We start from the raw sequence: 23,523 nt of genomic DNA on the forward strand, positions 1-23,523 counted from the left end.
GCTTCTAAATCTGACCAAATCTACTATATTTAATTCACAGAGTTATCAACGAGGACTTAATTATAAGAAATCTCCCTGCCAAAACCTCTCATTAATAGTCGTTCCTCTTATCTATAAACTAGAGAAAAAAACGCGCTTCGCGCGAGTGAGAAAAATAGAATATAAGACATTTTAAAAGATATTTATGATTTATAGTTTTTTGAATCCTTTTATTCTATAATTGTTGTTGAAATATAAGAAAATATAGTTTTTCTTTCACGGGAACAGAGATTGTGACTAAGATCAATGAACTGCGTAGGCACTGTATTTCGCATGCTATTTTGTCTTACAAATTGCTCACCCTTATTATTATATCACCAACAACATCTGCTTCTACTTCATTATTATCCACTTTCTGTTGCTGCTGCCTCATAAATGCGACTAAATGCTTCTGAAGATTGTTGTAATTGTTGGTCACCTCATCCACCATGTCCCTCAGTCTCTGATTCTCGGAGTTCATTCCTTCCAACTCAGCACGATGCACCACTAGCTGAAACACTTAAAACATTGCACATGAAAGCAGATAACAATGTTAAGTTCAAGTGTACCTCAGGCTCATGGTGCCAGGCTTGATATGCCATGTTTGAGGCAGAGCGGTCCTTGAGATAGTGCCAAGGCCTATCCCATCCCTTTCCATCTAAAAGATGCAACAGGTGTTCAAGATCATTCTTCGTGACAAGATCATGTTCTTTAGTTGAGTTTCCATTGATCAGCCTGCAGATATAAAAGCAATTAGAGAAAGAACTTCTGTTTACATCCTATATAACTTTAAGCAAAGTCTCACATAGGGTTAGGGTTACCTACTACAGAGAAGTGGCCATTCAAAAATAGAGCATGCTAAAAAAACTAAAATAGAAGCATATAGCAGCACAATGCCAGTTGCAGCTGTATGCTTCTATTATAAATCCGGACTACTCTTTTATCCAGCCTGTACAGTTTTATTAAGCAATTTAATTATTCCAGCTTGTTTTCCTAACAAAAAACTCTAAAATATTAATCAGTTAAAAATAGAAGAGGACGTGACTTGTTTTATGATGCCTAGAAAGGTATGAACTCTTATTATTGAAACAATAGATATCTTCCAAAGAAGCAGTAAGCTATGCTATACTTCCGTTTCACAACTGCATCCAGATAGAAGGAAGACACTTTGCCTTGAGAGTAAAGTTACCGTTCCTCAGAACATATCCTCAAGATATTCCAGTTGGAATTCCTGCATTAATCTAGTTGCTACGTCTACAACCTGAAATAGTCTAGTCCACACGTCCTGCATATCAATTGTGTCATTGTTGTCATGGAATGCTAATTATGAAAACGGCCATTTGACTATTCTGTGCAATTAAAATCGGTTCAGTTACCAGACTTCCATCAGTAGAGCCAAATCATCACAATTACACATTCACGGCTAGCTTATCTGACTAATCATATTGGTACCAGCAAATAATCAGATATAACCAGTCTCCAACTTCATGTTAACAAAATCATTTGCAAGGAAAACTAAATAAGTATGTCGTAGCTGTAGTTTGCAGTTTGATTAATTTGAATCAATGACAAACATAAATCAGAGGACATCTATCTGACATGATATTCATATGTAAATTAGGTAATCTCCTTCTCTTTCTTGTTATTCCAGAAACTTCTGTTCTAACTGTTTAGCTAGTTAGAACATTGAATCAATCTACGTAGACAAATTATATAAAACTTATACAAGCAGCATCATGCTGCCAACACATAGATATACCACATTGAATCAATCTACATACAGAAATTATATAAAACTTATACAAGAACCAATAGTTGATGACGAAAAAAATAGAAACCTGGTACCAGCAAATAATCAGATATAACCAGTCTCCAACTTCATGTTAACAAAATCATTTGCAAGGAAAACTAAATAAGTATGTCGTAGCTGTAGTTTGCAGTTTGATTAATTTGAATCAATGACAAACATAAATCAGAGGACATCTATCTGACATGATATTCATATGTAAATTAGGTAATCTCCTTCTCTTTCTTGTTATTCCAGAAACTTCTGTTCTAACTGTTTAGCTAGTTAGAACATTGAATCAATCTACGTAGACAAATTATATAAAACTTATACAAGCAGCATCATGCTGCCAACACATAGATATACCACATTGAATCAATCTACATACAGAAATTATATAAAACTTATACAAGAACCAATAGTTGATGACGAAAAAAATAGAAACCTGGTAAAGGGCTTGACTAAGCTCTTCCCTTGCCGTATGAAGTTGTTTCTCCAATGCCAAATTTGATAATATGAGACAGTCCCATTCCTAGTATTAGAAACAATATATGCACACATATACTAAGATATACCATCAAAAATTGCAGGCTTTTGTAAAGTAAATTGATATCATAACCAATACTGTACAACCTAACATAACGCAAAATGGTTATTGCTTAGTAATGCAAGCCAGTGACGTTGGTTTAAAAATATATAATAAGTTAATATTCTTGATCAAGCTAAATAATTGAAAGAAAGACTTATAGGTCGCAAAGGCAGTCCTTGGTCACTAAGAGTGACAGTCGTCTCTGGTTTTCTGGGGTGGTGGAACCTGCAACTTACCATTTGTGCAAAGGCAGCACGCAAGCTCGTAGTATACTAAAGCTACGCCGACCAATCCTCTTTGTTCCATCTTCCCACACTCTAATTGTTTCTCCTTCAAGGGCTGAAAGATCGAAGAGCTCTGCAACAGCATAGAGAACCGATGATCTATTAATTGTAATAAAGAATAAGTCATAATAGGTTATAAACTTTAGCTTTCAAGCATACCAGGTGTGTTCCACGGGGCTTTTGTAGTTGCAGCCCCCTCACAATCAGGAACACCAGCAGCTTTTCTCTCTGTCCTAGCTTTAAGAGTTGAAAAAAGTAAGTTATACTTTAAACCAATGCCCCTAGGACGTAAGACCGGAGTCATGCTAGGACGGCCTTCAATTGGTGCAAGAGTGCCATGGTGCTATTGATTTGGCCTGATCAGTGGCTAGCGTCAGAGTTTTGATGTGAAGAGGCAAAACTAAAGGGAGGGCACTAAAGAGACACAAACGAAATAAGCAGTCATTTATATTTACCTTTTTGAGCAGTTTCGGTTGCTCAAGCCTCTCCTCCAATTTTTTAGAATTCCTGTGCTTTCTAATCCCGCAATTCACAACTCCTCTGGGATCATAGCAAGTAACAAATGGTCTGCATGCAATTGAACAAACAACACTTGTTCATCTGTTAGCCACTGGGATACTTGCAAATTAAGACAAAACTGCCGCCAGCAGGAACCAAACATAAATTATGCAATCTTGTAAACAAAACAATACATTACTAATCACTTCTGATAACATCATAGCAGACTTTTAAACCAAAAAGCTTCTGCAGATGAAGAAAGTCTCTAATCTTAAGATGGCTTCATCATCAAAGCATGAATTGCAACACAAAACCTTGTAAAGAAACATACAAAATTCGACTTTTTCATCGGAAATTTCATGCACATAATACAGAATCCAAGCACCTTATATTCATGGAGCCAAGTATCTGAAGCAGCAAGGTCTCTTTCAACACTGACCACCCTCACCAGCCTCCCTAGAAGCCAAATTTCAGCCACAACAAAAAAAAAGTCTAAAACACTAAAAAAAATGAGAAGAACTAAATTTCAAGAACACAAAAAACCCACAAGAAGACCACAATCCAGAGACACCAAGAAACCCAAAAATCAAAAACACTAATCAAAGGATATCTCTAAGTTGAGAGGCCACCAAAGAAGATGCTTAAGCAATTTTGAGCACAAGTATATATGCATGCATAAACATAGAAAGATCAAAGAAAAATTCAGTGAAGAAGTGATTCACCTGGTGCAAAGAAGGAAAGCGGAAGATTCCCTGGCGCTCCAAACTGCAAGGCATGATGATGCGAGAAAGATTTAGATTGATAAGACAGCATTGCAGTTGTTACGGCGGGAGCCAAAACTGGCTCCTTATTAAAACAAAGACAACAAAAAGGCACGTCTCATCACCTGACCTTAGTTATCATGAATTTAAAACAAAATTCTAATTCTAATTAAAAAAATATAAAAAGGTAGAAAATCAGAGATTTTGTTTAGAGAGATTTGAGACATGCCATGTCACCCTCTGAAGAACCTCCTTTATATAAATATAAGATATAGTCAGCCTCTTGATGTTGCCTATATCTGTCGATCATCTATAGATTTGTAAGAAAATTCACATCATTTACTATCATACTGAAGTGATGTTTTATATTTATAACATTAATAAACATTATTTTTGAAACATAGTCAACTAATATAGCTATTATTATAACTTTTATTACATGTTTGATAAATTTTATATAATATTTTAAAAATCTAATTTTAACAAATTCAGTTAAAGATGCTCTTATATCTATATTTTGTTGTCCAACTCTAACCTCTAACAAAGAAGAAATAGAACTAACATGTCAAATTAATATTAACTACTCCCTCCGTCCCTCCCATTTTTTATCGTTTAGTTTGGGCTCGGAGGTTAAGAAATATGTATAAAGTAGTGGAAAAGAGAAAGAAAAGTGGGTGAAGTGGTGGGACCCGTTGATTTTTAATGTATAAAAAGAAGATAGTGGAGTAAAAGTAGTGTGAAAAGGAAATAAAAGTGAAGAAATGGTTATTTAAGATAAGTTTTGAAATGTAAAAAATTGGATGGGACATCCCAAAAAGGAAAGTGTAAAGAAATGGGAGGGACGGACGGAGTACATCTTGACGTCCCTATTATAAATGTCCAGAATTTCAACAATTTATTAATCAAGTCAATAGAATAATTATCGGATAAACTATAATGATATAATAATTTTTTTGACACAAACTTTGTCAAATTAATTAATAAATTAATGGAGTTTGATTGGTGTACATTTCGTAAGTATGATTATAAAAATCAAAAATCAGAATTAATTAGTTGACTTACATATTCAAAATTGATTAAAATTCTTAGTCAAATTAAAATATAATAATCAAGGATCAATTAAATTTTTAAATAAATCGGAAATCTTCGGAACACTGTCATGAATATAATCTAATAAATTATTAAAATATTTCTTTAGGAAATTAAAGTAGAAAACGAATTTCATCATTGGTCCCTCACCCTGCAGCCACATATTCCATAGCAACAATTAACATATTTTGGGCCGGTAAGAATTCTATTTAATTCATTTATTCCGCCCAAGAAGTCACTAAAAAAGCGGCAATGAAAACACTGCACATTGCACTATCACCCACTCCCAATTTACTACTACCACCAATCTCTCCAAAACCCCATTATTTTGTGCCCAAGAAACACCCTTTTATTCATCAAGATTCAATTTTTACAGCCCAGAAAAATAAAACAAACAACCCCTTAATCATATCATCATCATCAATGGCTGCAACAGCATCAGACACAAATGAAACCAAGAAGAAGCCATTCTCTGTGTTGTTTGTGTGTCTTGGCAATATCTGTAGAAGCCCAGCTGCTGAGGGTGTGTTCACTCATCTTGTTAAACAAAAGGGTCTTGATTCAGACTTTGTTATTGATTCTGCTGGCACCATTAATTACCATGAGGTGCCTTTATGACTTTCTTGCAATCTTTGTTTGTGTGTGCAATTTTATCTTATTTATTTACTTGTAATTGGAATGTACTTGGGAGTTGAGGTTTGTATGAATTTGTGAATGGTTGGTGATTGTTATGCTTTTTTAAGGGCAATGAAGCTGATCCAAGAATGAAGGCTACTTCTAAAAGGCGAGGAATTGAGATAACTTCGCTATCAAGACCGATAAGACCCTCTGATTTTAAAGACTTTGATCTAATTCTTGCCATGGACAAGCAAAACAAGGGTGAGGATGATATGTTAGATGAAACACTAGAATTCTCGGCCTAGTTTAAAAACGAAATGAACAATGTGCAGTAGTGACTTGACTGTGTTTAGCTATAGGTATTTACTTGTTTACTTCGCAGCTGATATACTTGCTGCTTTCGAGAGGTGGAGCTTTAGGGAGACCTTACCTGCTGACTCGTATAAGAAGGTTTGTAGAGGCTGTTGTTCAAATTTGCATTTTGATTATTATTAGTAAATTTTGATTCTATGTACTTTGATCATGCAGGTAAAGTTGATGTGCTCGTATTGTAAGAAGCATAATGAAACTCAGGTCCCTGATCCTTATTATGGGGGACAACAAGGTTTTGAGAAGGTATGACTTCAATGTCTTATAGATGTATACTATATATGACATTAAGGTAGTCAAGGGGTAGTTAGATGGTTCAATAATGTGTTTACGCAATCAATAAATGATTGTTTCTCGGGAGAATGACTGTTTCCAACAGAAAATAAGGAAGAGAAAAATCAATTATAAGTTCATCTTTTATGTATTTTCACTCGTGATAAGGCAGAGAACGTTACTTAAGAATGTTAGAAGTGTGCATAGAAAATGTTACATAATGCTATTTTCTACTGATCAAACTCTTTAATCTAAAATGTAGAATTTCTTGTTTATAGGGTAACTTGACAAGATCTGTCATGTACTTATCACTTTAAAACCTATTATTGTTGGTCAGTTCATTACTATAATAGTGTTTTTTAAGATATTTGATATGCAACGTTGATTTTTTTTGGAATACGTGCAACAATGGACGATAAGAAGTATAATTTGATATAAAGATTAAGGAAGGCTTTGTAGAAATTAGTGAAGGTATCAAATTGCTAGCCGAGTAGCTTTCGGTTGGCGATTCAAGATAGGTGAATAAATCCCTATTATCCCTTGTTTATACAACGCGATGCACATTTTAAGAACATAGTATGTGACACATCTTAATAACTCTATAATTATGTTCTATGGGGGTAAGTTTATATAAATGTTTAACCAGGATAATGCTGTTGCAGATACGACAAACACAAGGGGCATGTTTTTATCTTTGTGTATACAAGTAATTCCGGCAAATTCCCAACAAAACCAACCAAACATCTAATATGCCCCTTCTTTCTACGTTCTTTTTCTTTAAACTTTTTGTTAATTTTGTATATTCTTTAAATTTAAAAAGTGTAGTAGGAGGTATTAACAAAATAAAATAAGTGGACAAATGCTATATTCAATAATTCCTGACATGACTGGACACTTTTTGATCTATATTATAATGTTGCAATCATTTCAAAATCACAGCAGAGTGATAAATTGATAATGCTGTATGTTAGTTTACCAATAGAATCTGCCGTATATTCATTAAAAAAAAACACTGCCTGATTCCGGAAGCAATTAAGTTGACCACACTATTTTATCATCATCCTACCAATTATGTCAGCGACGGCATATATAGTGTAATACATGCTCCCCAAGAAATTGAATCCCCACTTGTGAACTGACAATCCGAATCTGACAATTGACTGTATCGTGATCTTTATACTAATAATTTTTTTTACCAGAAAAGGGAAAGAGCTGATCATAGTAATTCAATCATTAAAAATGAAGGATAAACATTATAAATTGAATTTGTTAAGCTTTGATTTTACAACCCTTGTATACTTGATACACATGGCTGTAATCTGAATAGACTGAGCTCAAACTTGACTTAATGATATGGGATCAAACTTGTAAGGAGTTGAGCTTGAGTATAAAAGTTTTTTCCTACTCGAAGTTGACTTGTTTATTAAAGGTTGAAGCTTGTGTTTATACACTTTAATTGTTCATTTAACGAATCAGACTCGACTTGAAACATTAATAAAAACACCCAAGCTAGACACAGGTTACACCCTATGTATGCAGACTTAGACAACAGTAGGCTCCTCCTGAATCCAAGTCGAGTAACCCTTGGTTATGGCCTAGTAAACATTATAATACATCTCATAACTTTATTCTGAATCTTATCTTTTTGTTCTCTGTGTTATATTATCAACAAGAAAATTGTTAAAAGTTACTACAATGCTAACATAACTCAAGGATTATGTACCTTATCTTTTCCTCATGATTATTAATATCAGTGTTATCAACTTGCCTTCTGTTTTCCTAAATCCCGCTTCCTGGTCATTTTCTTACTACGAGCAAAGATATTGATGGAAAGCTCTGGTTTAAAATACTGCTTGTCCGTGGCAGGTTCTTGATTTACTTGAAGATGCCTGTGAATCACTTCTGGAAAGCATTCTGGCAGAGAAAACTAGCTCCTAAATTCTTGGATACCAGAGAAAGTCTATCAGTCAATAGACTGTCACTATTGAAAGATTCAATCAAATGTGATTAATGTCAGATAATTGTTATCATATGAAACACACAAGAAACCATTCTGTCTTGTTTGTGTGTCTGGGTAACATGTGCAGAAGCCCAGCTGCTGAGGGTGTTTTAACTCATTTGGTTAAAGAAAAGGGTCTTAGTTCTAACTAATATTATTATTGATTCTGCCGATACCACCAATTTCCACATTGAAATATGCTGGGATGGGCACTGTCAAATAATGTAAGTTTTGGGATGTTTATTATGTCAAACAATGTAAGTTTTGACTACTAAGTGGACCAACGGATCATAATCATTTGAAGCTAATTGTGATATGCTTGTTGATAACTCTCTCAGCCCCATCTAATCGATAACATCACACATATTTTAAAACTCGAACTCTTATTTTAAAACTGCTATAATTTCATAAATTATTTTAGTTTTTTCTAAAAAAATAAAATTTTGATGATTCTGTTATGCAGATGAGCCTTTTTGACAATCACTTGAACCAATGGTATATTAACAAACTAAAAATCATTTAATTATTTGTTTTAAAATTTACCATTTCTAACAAAAAGTAAAATTTTGATGATTTAGTTATGCCACAGGCATTCCAAGCCCTTAGTCCCTCCTCCCCTGATCAACGGATCGTTTGACAATTGACAAGCCAGACTACAATTGACAAGCCAAACTTAATGAGTTCGTAATTACAAGTACTGAATGATTATATTCTAATGATGTAATGATACATAAAACATTTCACTCATCTATCAGGCACCGTGCATTAGAAGAGCTCAAAGAAAAGCGATTTCTGACCATAAGTTGCAAAAACGTGTTACAAGTAATTAAACTTAATGATAGTTGATACTGTGATTTGAGCACATGATGCTTCAGAAATTATGGTGGTCATTTGCATTTGCTCAAATAATGTAGCTCTTTTTCACTCCCATCCGAGAACGCTTTCTCCTAGGATTGGAACTAAGCATGCAAGAAAATGCATTTACTAGCTCAGTGTCCTCTAGATTTACAAGGATATTTGCTGCCTCCGGTTTGGCAAGGAGAAGTTTTGCTACAAGATATCCTGCAATTGACCAGGTTTGGAAGAGGCGTGCCTGTTTCCCGATTAATCTTCCACGCCTGGTGTCATAATACTCTGGCCACTTGTCCCTGGATAGGCGCCTTTCTGCAATCTTCACTGCATTTTCAGCAATTCCAGGCCTATTCATCTTTATGCATGCCACCGTGAGCTGATAAGAAAAAATTATAAAAGCAGATTTACATTTTTTCATATTAGATGCAATTGACTACGTGGGATCTAACAATAATATGGAACAGAATCCCTCAACAAGAGATGTTGTTTTCTGCTGATGCAACACTAAACAAATTCAAAGGCAGTAACCCCTTGACGATTATCACAAACTAACCTGCCAAAGCAAAGTAGGCCAGGAGCCACCGTTATGGTAAGACCAAGGCCTGCATATAACAAGCCAATTTAATATTAAGTAAAAAGTACTGTCATGCTCCAATAATAATAGGAGCACACTGGCCAATGAAAGTTAAGAATAATACGTGTTCTTAGGATCACTGCCTGTAACAATTCGCCATTCCTCGCCGTCAAGAGCAGGATAACATATCTTCAGTGGCATATCAGCTACTAATTCTGCCCATTTGGCTTCTATCAGATCCAATATAGCATGTGATTGTTCTGTTGTTGCAAGGCTGCTAATTATTGACCATAAATTTCCAAGAGAAAAGAAGCGAAAATCCATGTGAGCTGGCTGCAAATTTCCAATCAAATAGCCACCTTTATTGGGCATCCACTCAACCAGCCAAGGAGGAATTTGATCAGGGTAAATATTGAACTTGTTAACAGCATCATAGGAATATTCTTCAGTCTTGTAACGGTAGATTTCATTTAGCTTTTTCATATCAGTCCAATAATACTCCCTGATATGGAACGGTAATGCAACTAAACGGTTATTCAATGCTGTTATAAGGTCAGTTGATCCATCCTCAGGAGCAAGCATCTCACGTGCAGAAAGTAATGCCGAATAGAATAGTGCCTGCAAAGTTTTACAATATGACATGAAAAGTTTGTACTATTTTATGTTCTCAAAAGAAAGACAAGTTCCTGAATGGCACAACGATCCGCAAACTATTGGGTGACTAAAAGATTTCATTCTGACACTTACTAATTTCACAATGTCAGACAATTGGTAGAAAAAAAAACTTGTAACTGCTTTTAATGCACAACATCATTTTGTGTTTGATCTTCATCAAGAGAAGTAATTAGTCTGTCATTTTATTCCAGGAAAAATTGTGTCATAACTGTTTAGTCAGGGCCTCTCTAACACCATATGTGAGTGGTCATCAATTGCATATAACTATAAAAATCAGGCCATCAAATGCATAATCTTGCTACATGACTGATGGTACCCTCCATTCTCCAATATAGGATATGAAAATAGTGTTGAACTAAAGATTTGAGTTATTAATATATGATGAGAAATTAGATTTTATTCATTAAGAAAATAAAAATATGAGTGTAAACGAGATTGATGCAATTTTTCTCTTAATACGAAAAGAAAGAAAAGTCTACCTGAATTTCCAAAGGATGGCCATGAATTCCCATACGACGATCTATCATACAAGAACCATCTGTCACCAATAAAGTAGGAAACATATCAAAGCCATCAGCAAGACACAACTTTAAGATCATTTTGATTCCAGTTTGCACGTCAACCCTTTCCTGAACAGAACGGTCCCCCGAACATTTTCCATATGCTCGTAACAATATAATCCACCACAATCCTAAAGCACATATTGTATAATATTAGCAATAGATACATATATACATTAGACCCATAAATGTGTACAGGGATTTTCATTAAGCAAGATGTAACAATTACCAGAATCAACTGGTGCAACGCGACCAATTGCTGCCTCGCCGAAGTCAGGATCCAGAACATCTTCTGTTGCAGAATCATCACCGTCAAGTGGAACTGTCCGCACTTTAAAACTAGCAGGCATCAGTCCTTGACCTGGACTATGGCAATCCATTGTTTTTTCCCAACTCTGATTAGAAGTGAATTATATTCACGGAAAGAAGATGAGATTCATGACAGTTTCCTAATCTCACAAAAGGCGAGACAAGGTTTAGCCTAAGGAATATCTCTCATTAGGGATGCATATGTGTACGTTAACATGATTATTTAAATTTCTTGTAATTGATTTTACCCAAATATAGTTAATAACAAGAGAGAATTAACAAATCACTAGGATATTTATTTGTAAAAACTGAAAAGTTTCCTGATGAAAAATTAAGACTGAACTAAGATTTTGTCAACTCAACATTAAAAGCATATCTAAATGCTGAAAAACGGAGCAAGGACTCGGCTGATTTAGTTATTGAACTACTCGACTATAACAAGGTTTAAAAACATTAGTGGACATGTCTCACCAAAGATAATGAAGTTAAAAGCAATGAATCTAGTGTAAAATAAAATAGACCTACAGCTGCTAATTTAGTATCTTAGCCTTGAGGAATCTGATACTACTACATGAGTACATGACACATCACAAAACAGTTATGTGTCAATATTCTAATCTTGTAATGAGTGGAAATCATATTGTTGGTTGATCAATGTCCAAACTACACTGGGTGTATTTAATAGAACGTCTTTTTAACACATTAAACTTAAAACTCAATTTAAAGCTCATCATTTTACTAAAAAGACTAAAATTTTCATTAGCTAATTGCAGAACGAGGCACTGGGTTTTAGTGTTAAACACCTTTTTTACTAAATTAAGAATAATATATTACCTGCAACTGAAGGGTATGGAGGATGAAGTTTCGTACAATATCAAACTCTCCTTTTAAAAGGAAGGCCAGCCCAGAAGGTATGAAGTCACGTATGAAGACCTGATCATAGTTGAGAATGCTGGAATCATTTGGATCATTAGCTGCGATTGTTCCAATAGGATTACCACAATAATATACCATTGATGCTCGCAACAAGTCCCATGCTTCATCTTCAAAAGAATCTTTAACCCCATTTAAATTACTATGAATTGTCCCAGGTGTCCCTAAATCACTAGTAGAAAAGACACCACCGTTTTCACTTTTCAAGTGCTGAGCAGATTCAAAACATGAAACATCTGAATTATTCATGCCACCAATCAATGTTTTTCTTAACTCCTCAGCGGCTGCCTCACTAACACCTTCTGCCCGTCCGCATTTGCAAGTTAAACCTTCTAAATTGTTTATTTTTTTCTTCTTATGATTCATCCCATCAGGACGGATACTTGCAAAGATCCCAGTGAAGTTTTTAAAATTCACTTTTCTAGACTGGGTAAACCTGCACCCTCTTCCTCTTCTATCTCTATCCGGGACAAACACATTCGAGTTTCCATAGCAAAAATCTTTATGGTATAAGCGAGTTGCCGGTGCAGAAAGAACCTGAAGAAATGCTTCTGAAGAAATACCCATGATAGTATAACTTGTGCCTCCTCAGAACAGAACCACTTAAACGCTAGACAGCTTTTCGATTTACAAATCCACAAAACTGCGTTACATCAGCATACAAAATGATAAACTATTAAAACGCATATACAATCGAATTAGTATGTATAGACGTATCATGTGAGAAGATTAAAGTACTATCAGTATCTACAAGTCACAGCTACAACAAACAGCAATCGCGCAAAATAATAAACCATACTCGCTTGATTCATATTCATAGAGCTTAAATTTTCGAGCCACTCTCCCACTACATGCCTAATTAAAATTCCAACCGTCTAACTAACATCAAAAAGCCACTTGCGAACTTCTCCTTATTAACAAGAGGGCTTTTCCTGAATAAGCCCAAAGGAAATTTCAGTAACCACCCAAGATTATAAGTTGTCTAGCATAAACTACAAGGAAATTGCTGATCCTATAAGACTAACCTCAGGGAGTTGTTTCAAGTTAAAACAAAGGCTAATACAGAAATAGCTGCACAATCTTGGTGGGCTTTGTTTATAACTATTCAGACATTAACACAAACAACAACAGGTATATTAACATGGTAATTTCTTACAGAACAACTCAGTATAAACAGACAGATACATACATACATGTTTTGTAAGAAAAACAGGAACCCACAAAACGGTGAGACATAAAGGTGATCCAAAGTTACTAGTGTGAAATAATAACTAGTGGACTGGAGTACATAAGAATAAACACTCTAAAACAATAAAATATATTATTACAACCTTTTTATTTAGTCGAATCTTTGAGTTTTCAGGCGGAAGGAACGCCACGCCGGCGATGATGTTTGATATATGTACAGGTGAGGAGGTGTGTGTATGGATATGGACGTTCACGTGTGCTTTAACAACACCCTTTTTACACGGATCCCAGGATCTCCGATTCTCTCCACGTAAGCAACTTTAGTTACTTCCTCTCGGTTAACTTATTGTTTTTTTTTGTTTTCAAATAAAAAATGAATTTTAAATTGTCTAGAAGAAATATTTTACTCAAAATAATTTGTAGAATTTTCAAATTATACGTGGAGATATTTGTCCCGAACATATATAACTCGAAGAGAAGGAATAGTTAATAAGACGATCACATCATAACATTTTCTTAAAAATATATATAAATAAATCAATAATCGATCGTATTATATAAATTAGTCAAAAATATACATAACAAATTTGATCTTACACGTGAAGGATGGGCGCTGGGTATTTTAGGAACAAGGTCGATATCGATCTCTGAACCCACCCCGAGTGAGGATCTTTTTTCCCGATCCCCGTTCTGAACAGGGATTCACATGAGGATTCTAGAAATTTTATTTTAATAATAAAAAAATAATTTTATAATTCTAATATATTTTTTAACAAAAAAATCTACTAGCTCGTAATATAAAATAAAATGATATTATCTCATATTCTTGACATCAAATCATATTAAACTTGATTTATAATATAAATAAAGGACAATTTTAAGATTATAAAATATGTAGTAAAAAAATTGATCAATAAAATTATAGATTATTTTTTAATTTTTAAAAGTATTATAAATTGTATTTATTAGTCTTCTCCGACCTTACATATATTGGTTACGTATATAATAGTAAGGGTTTGATTAAGTCCTAATCAGGTCCAATTTTTTCAGGTAATTAGAATGAGTTTGGGTCGACTATGTTCACTCCAACTAAATGGAGCTGGGGATGGGAGAGAAATGGGAAACAATAAAATAAAAACATATATAATTTTCACAAAACTTCTATTATTTTCATTTCTATTTCTTAAAAGACACTTATCCCCTTACCAGTAATACATTTATATATTAAAAAAAAAAAGTCCTCGTGGAAACTGGTGTCTGCCCAATGAATTTTGATTTTAGAACTCTCCCAAACAGACAAATGTATATCCACATAGAATCAACAAAATTCACAATTTTTTTAATCTACCAATTATGTTAATTAAGATCTAAAAAAAATGTCAATTATGTTGGTATTTGGTCATAACTTCTGCTATTTTCCTCCTTTCAAAAATTATATACGGTCTACATAAACATTAACATAAGCAAAAGTAGTTTGCAACAAATTTATAAAAAAACCATCTAAATCTATAGACAAAGTTAGCTTCAGAGTTTAGCCACCCTCTATATTGTGGTCATTATCATTATCACCTTCATAATATTCATCATCCCGCTGGATGTGTTTGTCTTGGGTTTGTTCTGGAAAACAATTTGACAAAAAAGCAATAAAGAAAGAGAATATTCAAATCCGAATAATCTCAACAGATTATATTAAATGAAAGAAGCTTAAGTTGTAAAGTTGGGCCAAGCTACTTACGATCCATGCGTTCATCTGGGTTCTGCTCATCTTCATCAAAGTCGGGAATGTAAAAATCAGGTGGAACCTGCCAGATGAAGAATGGATATATACTTTATGATTGATAATATATACAGTGAATATCTATTGTTATAAAACTTAAAACATCCTTTCATTGGTCGAGTATTGTTTTATTGGTGTTTCACACAAATCAGTCTGAACCACTGAATAACAGCAGTGGTTAATTTAGTGGCTTCAGTGGAAGTATAAAAACTTCCTAGACTAGAAAGCTAATATAAAAAATATGCAAAAGTAAAGACCATAAAAGACATGCCAATGTGCAAATGTTTATCAAGAAACTGTATTAATTCTACCTACCTCCTGCATCTGTACACCTGGAGCATGTTGGATGCACCGGAGGTTTTCCATAACTTGCATCTTTATTGTTCCCAGATAAGATTTGCTATTCAAGTTCTCCTGTTCAATAAGCATCGAACAATTAATTAGCAAAGGGAAAGGGTTTATGTAATATATTCTTCACGCGAACGTGGATGAACTGATCAAAAACTGCCAAGTAAACCTGCTGAGATTCACTCTTGGACGTATACTTTCAAACAATAATGTATTACTTCAGAAAAGCCTAAGAGTTAAAACTGTCGATCCTTTCATCTGAACAATGCATATTTCATTCCAAAATAAATTTTGTATGATATAAAGGAAAGAAAAAGGAGAAGGAACAGACTATGTGCCCGCCTGGGATCTTCAGTGAATAATCTGGAGCAAAATATTCACTATACTCATTCTGCGGTATTTCTGCAAAAGGGGAAAGAGAAACAATTTTTTATGAAACAAATGCAAAATGTCATTGTTATGGATGACCATTTAGCTTTTAGTAATAAACAGTTCTAGAAAAATGTACAAGTTTATCAAATAGAATAGAAGAAATCCAAGACTTGAGAACATAACAACTTATGTGCTGTTATAACCTACCAACTGCATACCACTTTTTACTAAAAGACATACATTTAAGTCTATCTTCCTCTCCAAATTAGCAGTTCTCTTATTTGGTGCAAGCTATCTAGAACATCGAACACAACATGGTAAGTATATAATAATATAATTATATCCATTAGTATTGATTATACTATGAAGACTTTGAATTTTCTGATTCGTGAAAGTAATAACAGTAAGGATGAGCAACACCATCAGTCACGCTAAATTTTCTTTTAAGTAATGATTTTATGCTGCTATTTTAGTTTCTACATAGTATGATTCATTTACCCTTTACTGACAGATATAGCATGTATTTGGAAGATCTCTATACATCTCAAACACCTAGACGTGTATCAGGAAAAGGTTATTCATAATATATATTAATATGATTCAGAGATCTATTAACTTTATAGCTAACTTTTAGCAACGAGTAAAAAGACTACTAAAGTTTAAAAACTTTCTTGACAGAATTAGATTATTACATATGGATCAGTATCAAATGAGACCTGTAAGAACCAGACGTTCTGCAAAACAACTTTTTGTACAACATTACATAGTAAAAGTACAAAAGTACTAACTTTATATATGCTGTAATTTATAAATTAATCATCCGGCATACTTGTGCATTGACGAGGATAAATACTAAATGAGCAAAAAATGGTACAAACCATTCGGAAGTTCGGTGTCTAAGAGAACCGCTGTTTCAAAAGCCCAACATCGAGCAACATTCTCTTTTGTATAACCCCCTCCTCCAGTTACCTGATCAAAGTAAATTCTCTACTGATTCTGAAAATATGCTTATAGGAACAGATAAGAAACCAAAAAAGATAAAAACCTACCAGTAATGGCAAATTAAACTTTTTCACGAACCTGACGCATTCAGCATGCCCTGTCACATAATCAGTACAGGGCAAATGAAAAACAAATAACAAGTTAAATTACAAATTCATTACAAGTAAACTCAGAGATCTAATGAAGGAATACTCAAAAGGTTGCCATGCAGCAGCAAACTTCTAATGAAAGACCTCAAAAACACAAGCTTGATTAAAAGTAGACTTTTACCATCAATGGATAGGTTAAAGCAGCCTAAGCGGTCACCGGCAAGTGAATCAGCACCGCATTGTAGAACTATAGCTCCTGGTAGATATGTTTCAACAACCTTCGAGATAATCTATGAAATAAACATAGTATTCCAAATAAAACCTCAAGGTTATTAAAACTTAGGAGGTCTAATTTACAAGATATTGAGGTCTTAACATACTGTCTTGAACAGTCGATTGAAGCTGGCATCATCTATCCCGTCCTTGAGAGGGACATTAATAGCATAAAATTTCCCTTCTCTTTCTCCAATTTCCTTCACAACAAGATTAATAGAAACAAGCATTCAGTTAATACTGGGCAACTTAAACATATTCAGCATAATTTCCGGGCACAGATCTAACTAAAATATACCTGACATGATTAGGTACAAATCTGACTAGTGTCATCAGCAGAAACAAAAAAAGGGTGTAACAGCCACCTTTGTGGAACTTACATTAAAGCTGCCCTATTTCATATTTTGATTGCTGATACTCACTGTAATATTTAATGTTTTTTTAGATATTTGGTTAAGGAGCACGTACAATACTTATTAAAACAATCAAAACATGCTCCACATTTATCAACTGTCACCCTGGAGCAGGGAGAACTTTGCCTTGAAAGGAAGCACAGAAACACTACAATTCTTGAATGCATAAACATTACATTCTTAAGTGCATACTGAACATCAGAATACAAAGTGCTATAAAACACTGAGTTTCATATGTAACAGTACATGGCAAACTAATTTCATTTATATAACCTACACATAACCAGGTGCACAAAACTTGTATATACAACAGTATAAACCAGTGCCCAAAAAGATGTATATAGATTTATAATCCCATAAATGAGAAATAAATTCTGACAATAAGGATTAATAACAAGAATACTAGAGAGAAGAAGTACCTTCACTTCACCAGTTCCAGGAAAGAAAAGATCCCCATACTTGTGAAAACTAACAGTCATAACCCTGTCATCAAAACCAGCAAGTCTCTGAGAAGGAATACAATAAATAAACCTTTAAAACCATAAGTCATTTGAGAAGGACTATAATTACTACTATAAATCCTTGATCCCCTAGTATTAAATAAAGTTCTTAAGTCACATTACAGATAAACAAGATGATCTAAAATTTGATATTAACAATCTTTATGGCTATCATTTTACCAACACGACAGTTCACGTAAATTCTTTCCTGACTGATTTATATTGCAGAATGTATATTTTCAGAAACGAGAGGCGTCATATATGTTTAGAGTGAACCAGTAATAGTATCTTCTCATAAGCTCGAAAAAGTACAACATATTAAGAATGCAATGGTCCATGAACCAGGTCCATCCAACTCATACATCGCGCGGAATATAACCTTTTGGAAAGTAGAAAATATACATACGCAACTTTTACTTTAGATGAGATTTGTAATTTAATTCCCGTTGTAGAGATATCATTATCACATTCTCATTCTATTTTTGAGCAAGTTCAAAGCTTTTTGCAAACATATTACATATTCCAGTATGAAATAAAGAGAATATGAGGTTAGTTTTAAAACCTATCGGTGAAGTAAAACGCTTCTTCAACACCATCCCCGTGATGCACATCTATATCAATGTACAGGACACGTGCATGATACTTTAGAAGCTCCAAAATCCCCAAAACCAAGTCGTTGATGTAACAAAATCCAGATGCTTCACACTTCTTGGCATGGTGTAATCCCCCAGCCCAATTTATAGCAATGTCGCAGAGCTGATTGTTCAATCTACGAGCAGCATCTGCAAGATATGATAGATAGTTTTGAAATATAGGCAAAAGAAGTTCATACAGTACATCATCAGACACTATCAAACTAACACTTTGTTCTTACCTATTGTTCCACCAGCATAAATCTGACAGAACTCAAATAAGTTCTCAAAAACAGGGCAATCTTCTCCAAGATTATCTGTAAGCAACAAAAAATAAAACATTTACAACCCAATTACACAAGCTCGACTATTAAAAATTCAACTTTTCTCTGAACATTAGCAAGCAATATTGTCAAATTCTCCACTCAAGGGCTCTAGCATGCAGAAGTGAGTGATATCTTTATTGATGCGTACGGATATAAAAATTAACCACAACTCAAATTAGCTATATCATTCAGGTACATGATTATCCACGTTTATTCATGAGAGTGAATCATTATTTCATTAGATCTGGCAGTAGACTAGTTAGAGCTTTCATAAAGTTGAAAACCTTAGACTGTTGTCTCTACCAACTTCCAACATTTTATTAGTTCTTGTGACAGAGGATTACAAACTTTTGAAGATAATAAAATTTCAAGCAAATAATAAACAAGAAGGCATATTTCGAAATGCATGACTTTATCAAAACCAACTCTTACATTTTGCCAACTCATTTGGATAGAGATTTAGCGTGTCGGGGTTTATGCGGTGCAAAAACTCCACATAATCAGCTGAATGAAATTGAGCAAGCTCAACAGGATATGCCTTGTGAGGTCTCTACATTGCACAGCATTTGGAATCAGAACAAACATAATAATATAATAACAAAGGAGAAAGAAGTGGCGGCAAGAAACTGAAAAGGCACTACAGTTTTTTCACACACTAACATATATTTCCATCTTTTTGTGAAGATCATAAGAGAGAACCAAATGATGAGTCATGCATAATCTATGTGGCTTCATTGGATGGTTTGGCCCAAAGTAGACATTACCTGCATCTCCTGCAATTTATCAATTTTACCATTAGCCAAAATGTAATACTCGCTTCTATTCTAGCAAGCATATAATATATACATAAACGCATCCTCTCAGTCCCAACAGATATAAACATTTCTTAAGCATTATAGTATTAATGAAGTGACACGTGCTTTAGTTAATATAGATTAACAGTTACCTCAGAAGATAAAGACTGAGGTCAATGCAGTATTGCAGTATCAAAGTCTCTTTTGATTACTAATTGTTTTTAACATATTTAATTAGAGATATTCAGCCTTCTCGTAATCAGGTACCATAGAGTCATACATCAAGATATGCATGCACAACTTTTACTATATTATATCACTTGAATGAATTGAGAAAAACTAATTATGCAATATAACTTAAAATCCAGTGTAAGACAGTATTACAGACGGATAGGGGTGTGTATCGAGGGATTTGGTCGGGTTTATATTGAATAACCAACAAACCATAAATTTCGGTTTTTTGATTTTTCAAACCATAAACCAAACCACAAACCATATGCACTCGAACCAAATCAACCTAATTTAAACGGTTCGGTTTGGTCAGGTTCAGTTTAAAACCATTACTAATATTTAAGACTTATATGCAATTTGCACCCCTTTATTTTAGGGTAAATGCACTTTACACCAATATTTCCGCGACAAACACTTTGCATTCCTTAACTCTCTAGCCGCTACACTTTGAACTCTTTCCGTCATGTTTGACCGTTAACATCAAAGTTGACAGTGGTAAAATTGTCGATCAAAGTTGTAAATAAATATTTTATTTAATATGAAATATCTAAAATACCCTCATTGGACTGAGGGTAACGGTCCAAACATGACGGAAAAACATCTAAAGGGTCCAAAGTGTGACGAGTTTTAAAGTTAGGGGATGCAAAATGCTTGGTGTAAAACTATCGGGTACAAAGTGCATTTAGCTAAAACTACGGAGATGTAAAATGCATACAAATCAAAATTTAATAATTTAGTAGCATAAAATCTCATACCAAATAACTACAAAGTATGTATTACAAGTCCAAATAGAATAAGAATAAAATATACAAATTCCAAGTGTGGCTTTTTTGAAATTATACTGCTACTCCATCAAATTTCGCTTTGTATATATAAAGAACATGAATTGTTTTATGATCAATGAGTGGTATAGACCATGTTGCATGGTCAGGGGTCAGCCTATGGAACCACGATCCAGTTCCCTTGTTCCGGAACATGATTTCTCTTCGACCCGGATCACCACGGATCACGCTCCAATTTCCCGACTTTCGCAATCCCTCTTTAACTTAAGTGATATAAGGTAACTTTAACACTATCTTGAGTTCAATTATTTGCAAACCCTACTTTGGTAAAAGAAATAAGAAAAGGAAGGAGTTGGGAAGATGACACTGATGAAGGAAAAAACACAAGAGACATGCTCAATGTAACAATGCACAACATAACAGAAGCGAGCAGCAAGCAGACAAAAATAGCCCATAGAACAACAGTCTGTTAAACTAATTGAATAAAAATAATTTCTTAAATATTCTACTAACCTACAGAGATTAGGATCAGAAGAACAAATTAAACTAATCAAATCATAACAGTTCTTAGATTGCAAGAACTTGATCACAAGAAATGGCCTAGGTGATTTTATCATTTATGGCGATATTGGTAGAACTAGACCTTCCTACTATGGCAGAGTCAAATTATATAGCATTTAAAATATTTTCTAATACATAACATTAATATTATAAATTTATATATTTATATAATATATATAATATTTCGGTCCGGTTCGGTTTATATCAGATGGAGATTTGATAAAACCGAACCATTGTGAAACCAAACCAGAAATAAAACAGAACCTTCGGTTCGGTCGGTTTTTGGTAAATTATGCTAACCCCTAATTATGGAGATCAAGCATTTCTCTTCAAATTCAACTGCATTTTTATTTCAAAACCCAAATTAACCATTTACAACACAAACCCATGTCGGCCCTCAAGTTCAGGGTTTCCAGGCCCTTTGGCTTAGCCTAAATTGTGGCTTAAACACACCCTCTCTAACCACTTCTTTCCAAACCATATTTTCTCATTAATTAACCATTCACCGTCATAAAACCGCAGAAACCCTTAGCTCATGCTGTCCAGGTGATTCCTAAGCAGCCCAATTGAGGGCTTAACAAATACTAACTAACAAGACAAGAGTATTAACAATAACAAAACAAGGGTTAGAGACTAAAACAAACAACAAGAGCTCACAATTGCATTCCAGAGCTTGTATCAAAACAAACCCCCCAATTTTATCACACCCCATAAGCTTGCAAAGATTTTTAAAAAAAAAACTAAAAAACATACAAGTGTACACATATAAAAAGCAACAAAGAGCGAGACACAGAGAGAGGGAGAGAGAGAGAGGGGGGGGGGAGAGGGGGGGAGGGGGGGAGGGAGAGGGGTGGAGAGAGAGAGAGAGACCATCGTAGAAGTAAGAAATTCTGTCCTTGGGGCGCATGATTGATGATAATTGGAAGAGAATGGAGTGCCTGAGAGAGGTTTATTCGAGTTTTTCGCCCCACTGCTCCTGCCTGCAAGACGAGCTCTCAGTTGTGCGAGACAGCAGAGGGGCCAGGGGATATATATTTGTTTTTTGTTTTTACCGCTTCGTAATGTCTTCTGCCATTTTCACAGTTTTACCGTGGAATGGAATTCACCGAATTTCTCAAGATTAATAAATAATGCTAGTTTCAGAATGTTTTCAAGATCATGCTCCTGCTCAGAGCCGTGCCTGAGGGTGTTCCAAGTGTTCAACGGAACAGGGTCTAAAAATTTGAGGGGCCCAAAAATTTGAGGTGCTTTATACACATAATATATACTGTTGGAAAAAAAGTAATTATAATTAGGGGTGTAAATGAGCCGAGCCGAGCCGAACTATAGAGTGCTCGTGTATCGTTTGTTAAAAAATTAACGAACTCGAACTCGAGCTCGAGTTTGGATCGAGCCAAAAATATTGTTTGAGGATCGACTCATTAAAGAATAATCCTGTTCACGAACGGCTCGCGAACCGCTCACGAACATGTCTCACGGGCTGTCTCACGAGTTTTTACTCACGAACCGCTCATTAACTTACGCTCAAGAACATGTCTCACGAATTTTTGCTCATCAACCGCTCATTAATTTTGTTCACAAGCTTGTTTAATAAACTTTGCTAATGAGCTAGTTTATGCTCATAAATTTATTTATGAATTTGTTTGTTATTTAAATTAATTAAAAAAATAAATTAAAATTCTAACAATATTTTAATTTATGCTTTAAGGAATCATAAATTCATAATAAACCATCCATTAATAAAACTCCCACATCCACGAGCCAGGTTCACGAGCTAGTTCATGAACTACGCTCACAAGCCAAATTCACGAGCCAAGTTCGAACTTGTTCGCGAACTATCGAGTCGAACTCTACTGTGCTCAAGTTCAGCTCGTTTATAAAACGAATCTTAATATTATGCTCAAGATCGACTCGTTTATGAATCAAACCGAGCTCGAACCAAATTTTTTCCGAACCGAACACCGAGCGGTTATCGAGCGTATCAACTCATTTACGGCCCTAATTATAATTTCATTTCAAAAAAGAAAATTGCAGATAGAATAAAGTTT

General features: G+C 34.5%; 4 protein-coding genes across 7 annotated transcripts; 1 reads left to right on the forward strand and 3 right to left on the reverse strand.

The window, feature by feature from the left end:
- Positions 1–1,946: 1,946 nt before the first annotated feature.
- Positions 1,947–3,793, reverse strand: LOC135150187 (uncharacterized). Its single transcript, XM_064086333.1, has 5 exons — positions 3,561–3,793; positions 3,133–3,244; positions 2,837–3,033; positions 2,630–2,750; positions 1,947–2,336 (listed from the first exon to the last, which is right to left on the reverse strand). The coding sequence occupies exons 3-5, from the start codon at positions 2,979–2,981 to the stop codon at positions 2,198–2,200; spliced, it is 405 nt and encodes a 134-aa protein (XP_063942403.1). The 5' UTR covers positions 2,982–3,033; positions 3,133–3,244; positions 3,561–3,793; the 3' UTR covers positions 1,947–2,197.
- A 1,439-nt stretch (positions 3,794–5,232) lies between these two features.
- Positions 5,233–8,436, forward strand: LOC108209019 (uncharacterized). The gene is made up of 5 exons (XM_017379699.2): positions 5,233–5,631; positions 5,769–5,904; positions 6,026–6,093; positions 6,172–6,258; positions 8,152–8,436. The coding sequence occupies exons 1-5, from the start codon at positions 5,278–5,280 to the stop codon at positions 8,221–8,223; spliced, it is 717 nt and encodes a 238-aa protein (XP_017235188.1). The 5' UTR covers positions 5,233–5,277; the 3' UTR covers positions 8,224–8,436.
- A 625-nt stretch (positions 8,437–9,061) lies between these two features.
- On the reverse strand, positions 9,062–13,675 carry LOC108209016 (alkaline/neutral invertase E, chloroplastic). Of its 4 annotated transcripts, none has more exons than XM_017379695.2 (7): positions 13,519–13,675; positions 12,089–12,830; positions 11,175–11,340; positions 10,865–11,076; positions 9,835–10,328; positions 9,690–9,738; positions 9,062–9,512 (listed from the first exon to the last, which is right to left on the reverse strand). In XM_017379695.2, exons 2-7 carry the CDS (start codon positions 12,752–12,754, stop codon positions 9,186–9,188), a joined length of 1,914 nt encoding a protein of 637 aa, XP_017235184.1. In that variant the 5' UTR covers positions 12,755–12,830; positions 13,519–13,675; the 3' UTR covers positions 9,062–9,185. The 4 variants fall into 4 exon arrangements, with proteins under 4 accessions (XP_017235184.1, XP_017235185.1, XP_063943459.1 ...); XM_017379696.2 differs by lacking the exon at positions 13,519–13,675 and adding an exon at positions 13,381–13,485; XM_064087389.1 differs by lacking the exon at positions 13,519–13,675 and adding an exon at positions 13,213–13,370 and having other exon boundaries at positions 12,089–13,119.
- Positions 13,676–14,769: 1,094 nt separating this feature from the next.
- On the reverse strand, positions 14,770–22,504 carry LOC108209017 (histone deacetylase 9). Its single transcript, XM_017379698.2, has 14 exons — positions 22,346–22,504; positions 19,768–19,880; positions 19,540–19,657; positions 19,024–19,098; positions 18,712–18,931; positions 18,069–18,132; positions 17,344–17,436; positions 17,145–17,253; positions 16,922–16,971; positions 16,751–16,841; positions 15,832–15,902; positions 15,468–15,566; positions 15,111–15,177; positions 14,770–14,992 (listed from the first exon to the last, which is right to left on the reverse strand). Exons 1-14 carry the CDS (start codon positions 22,380–22,382, stop codon positions 14,907–14,909), a joined length of 1,293 nt encoding a protein of 430 aa, XP_017235187.1. The 5' UTR covers positions 22,383–22,504; the 3' UTR covers positions 14,770–14,906.
- Between the last annotated feature and the right edge of the window lie 1,019 nt (positions 22,505–23,523).

This window comes from Daucus carota, chromosome 2 (genome assembly GCF_001625215.2).
Source record: "Daucus carota subsp. sativus chromosome 2, DH1 v3.0, whole genome shotgun sequence".
In the NCBI taxonomy this organism is placed as follows: domain Eukaryota; kingdom Viridiplantae; phylum Streptophyta; class Magnoliopsida; order Apiales; family Apiaceae; genus Daucus; species Daucus carota.

Bases quoted from the DNA above. Each gene is read 5' to 3' on its own strand.
- LOC135150187 (XM_064086333.1), bottom strand. From the start codon at position 2,981: ATGACTCCGGTCTTACGTCCTAGGGGCATTGGTTTAAAGTATAACTTA. The intron at 2,751-2,836 runs GTATGCTTGAAA...ATGCTGTTGCAG, and splicing joins AGCCCCGTGGAACACACCTG to AGCTCTTCGATCTTTCAGCC. The intron at 2,337-2,629 runs GTAAGTTGCAGG...TTCTAATACTAG, and splicing joins GTGCTGCCTTTGCACAAATG to GAATGGGACTGTCTCATATT.
- LOC108209019 (XM_017379699.2), top strand. From the start codon at position 5,278: ATGAAAACACTGCACATTGCACTATCACCCACTCCCAATTTACTACTA. The intron at 5,632-5,768 runs GTGCCTTTATGA...TGCTTTTTTAAG, and splicing joins GCACCATTAATTACCATGAG to GGCAATGAAGCTGATCCAAG. The intron at 6,094-6,171 runs GTTTGTAGAGGC...TTGATCATGCAG, and splicing joins CTGCTGACTCGTATAAGAAG to GTAAAGTTGATGTGCTCGTA.
- LOC108209016 (XM_017379695.2), bottom strand. From the start codon at position 12,754: ATGGGTATTTCTTCAGAAGCATTTCTTCAGGTTCTTTCTGCACCGGCA. The intron at 11,341-12,088 runs GTAATATATTAT...ACTTCTAATCAG, and splicing joins TCCATACCCTTCAGTTGCAG to AGTTGGGAAAAAACAATGGA. The intron at 9,739-9,834 runs GTATTATTCTTA...TGTTATATGCAG, and splicing joins GGCAGTGATCCTAAGAACAC to GCCTTGGTCTTACCATAACG.
- LOC108209017 (XM_017379698.2), bottom strand. From the start codon at position 22,382: ATGCGCCCCAAGGACAGAATTTCTTACTTCTACGATG. The intron at 19,099-19,539 runs GTAAGAGTTGGT...TGTTGCTTACAG, and splicing joins TCCAAATGAGTTGGCAAAAT to ATAATCTTGGAGAAGATTGC. The intron at 18,932-19,023 runs GTAAGAACAAAG...CATATCTTGCAG, and splicing joins TTATGCTGGTGGAACAATAG to ATGCTGCTCGTAGATTGAAC.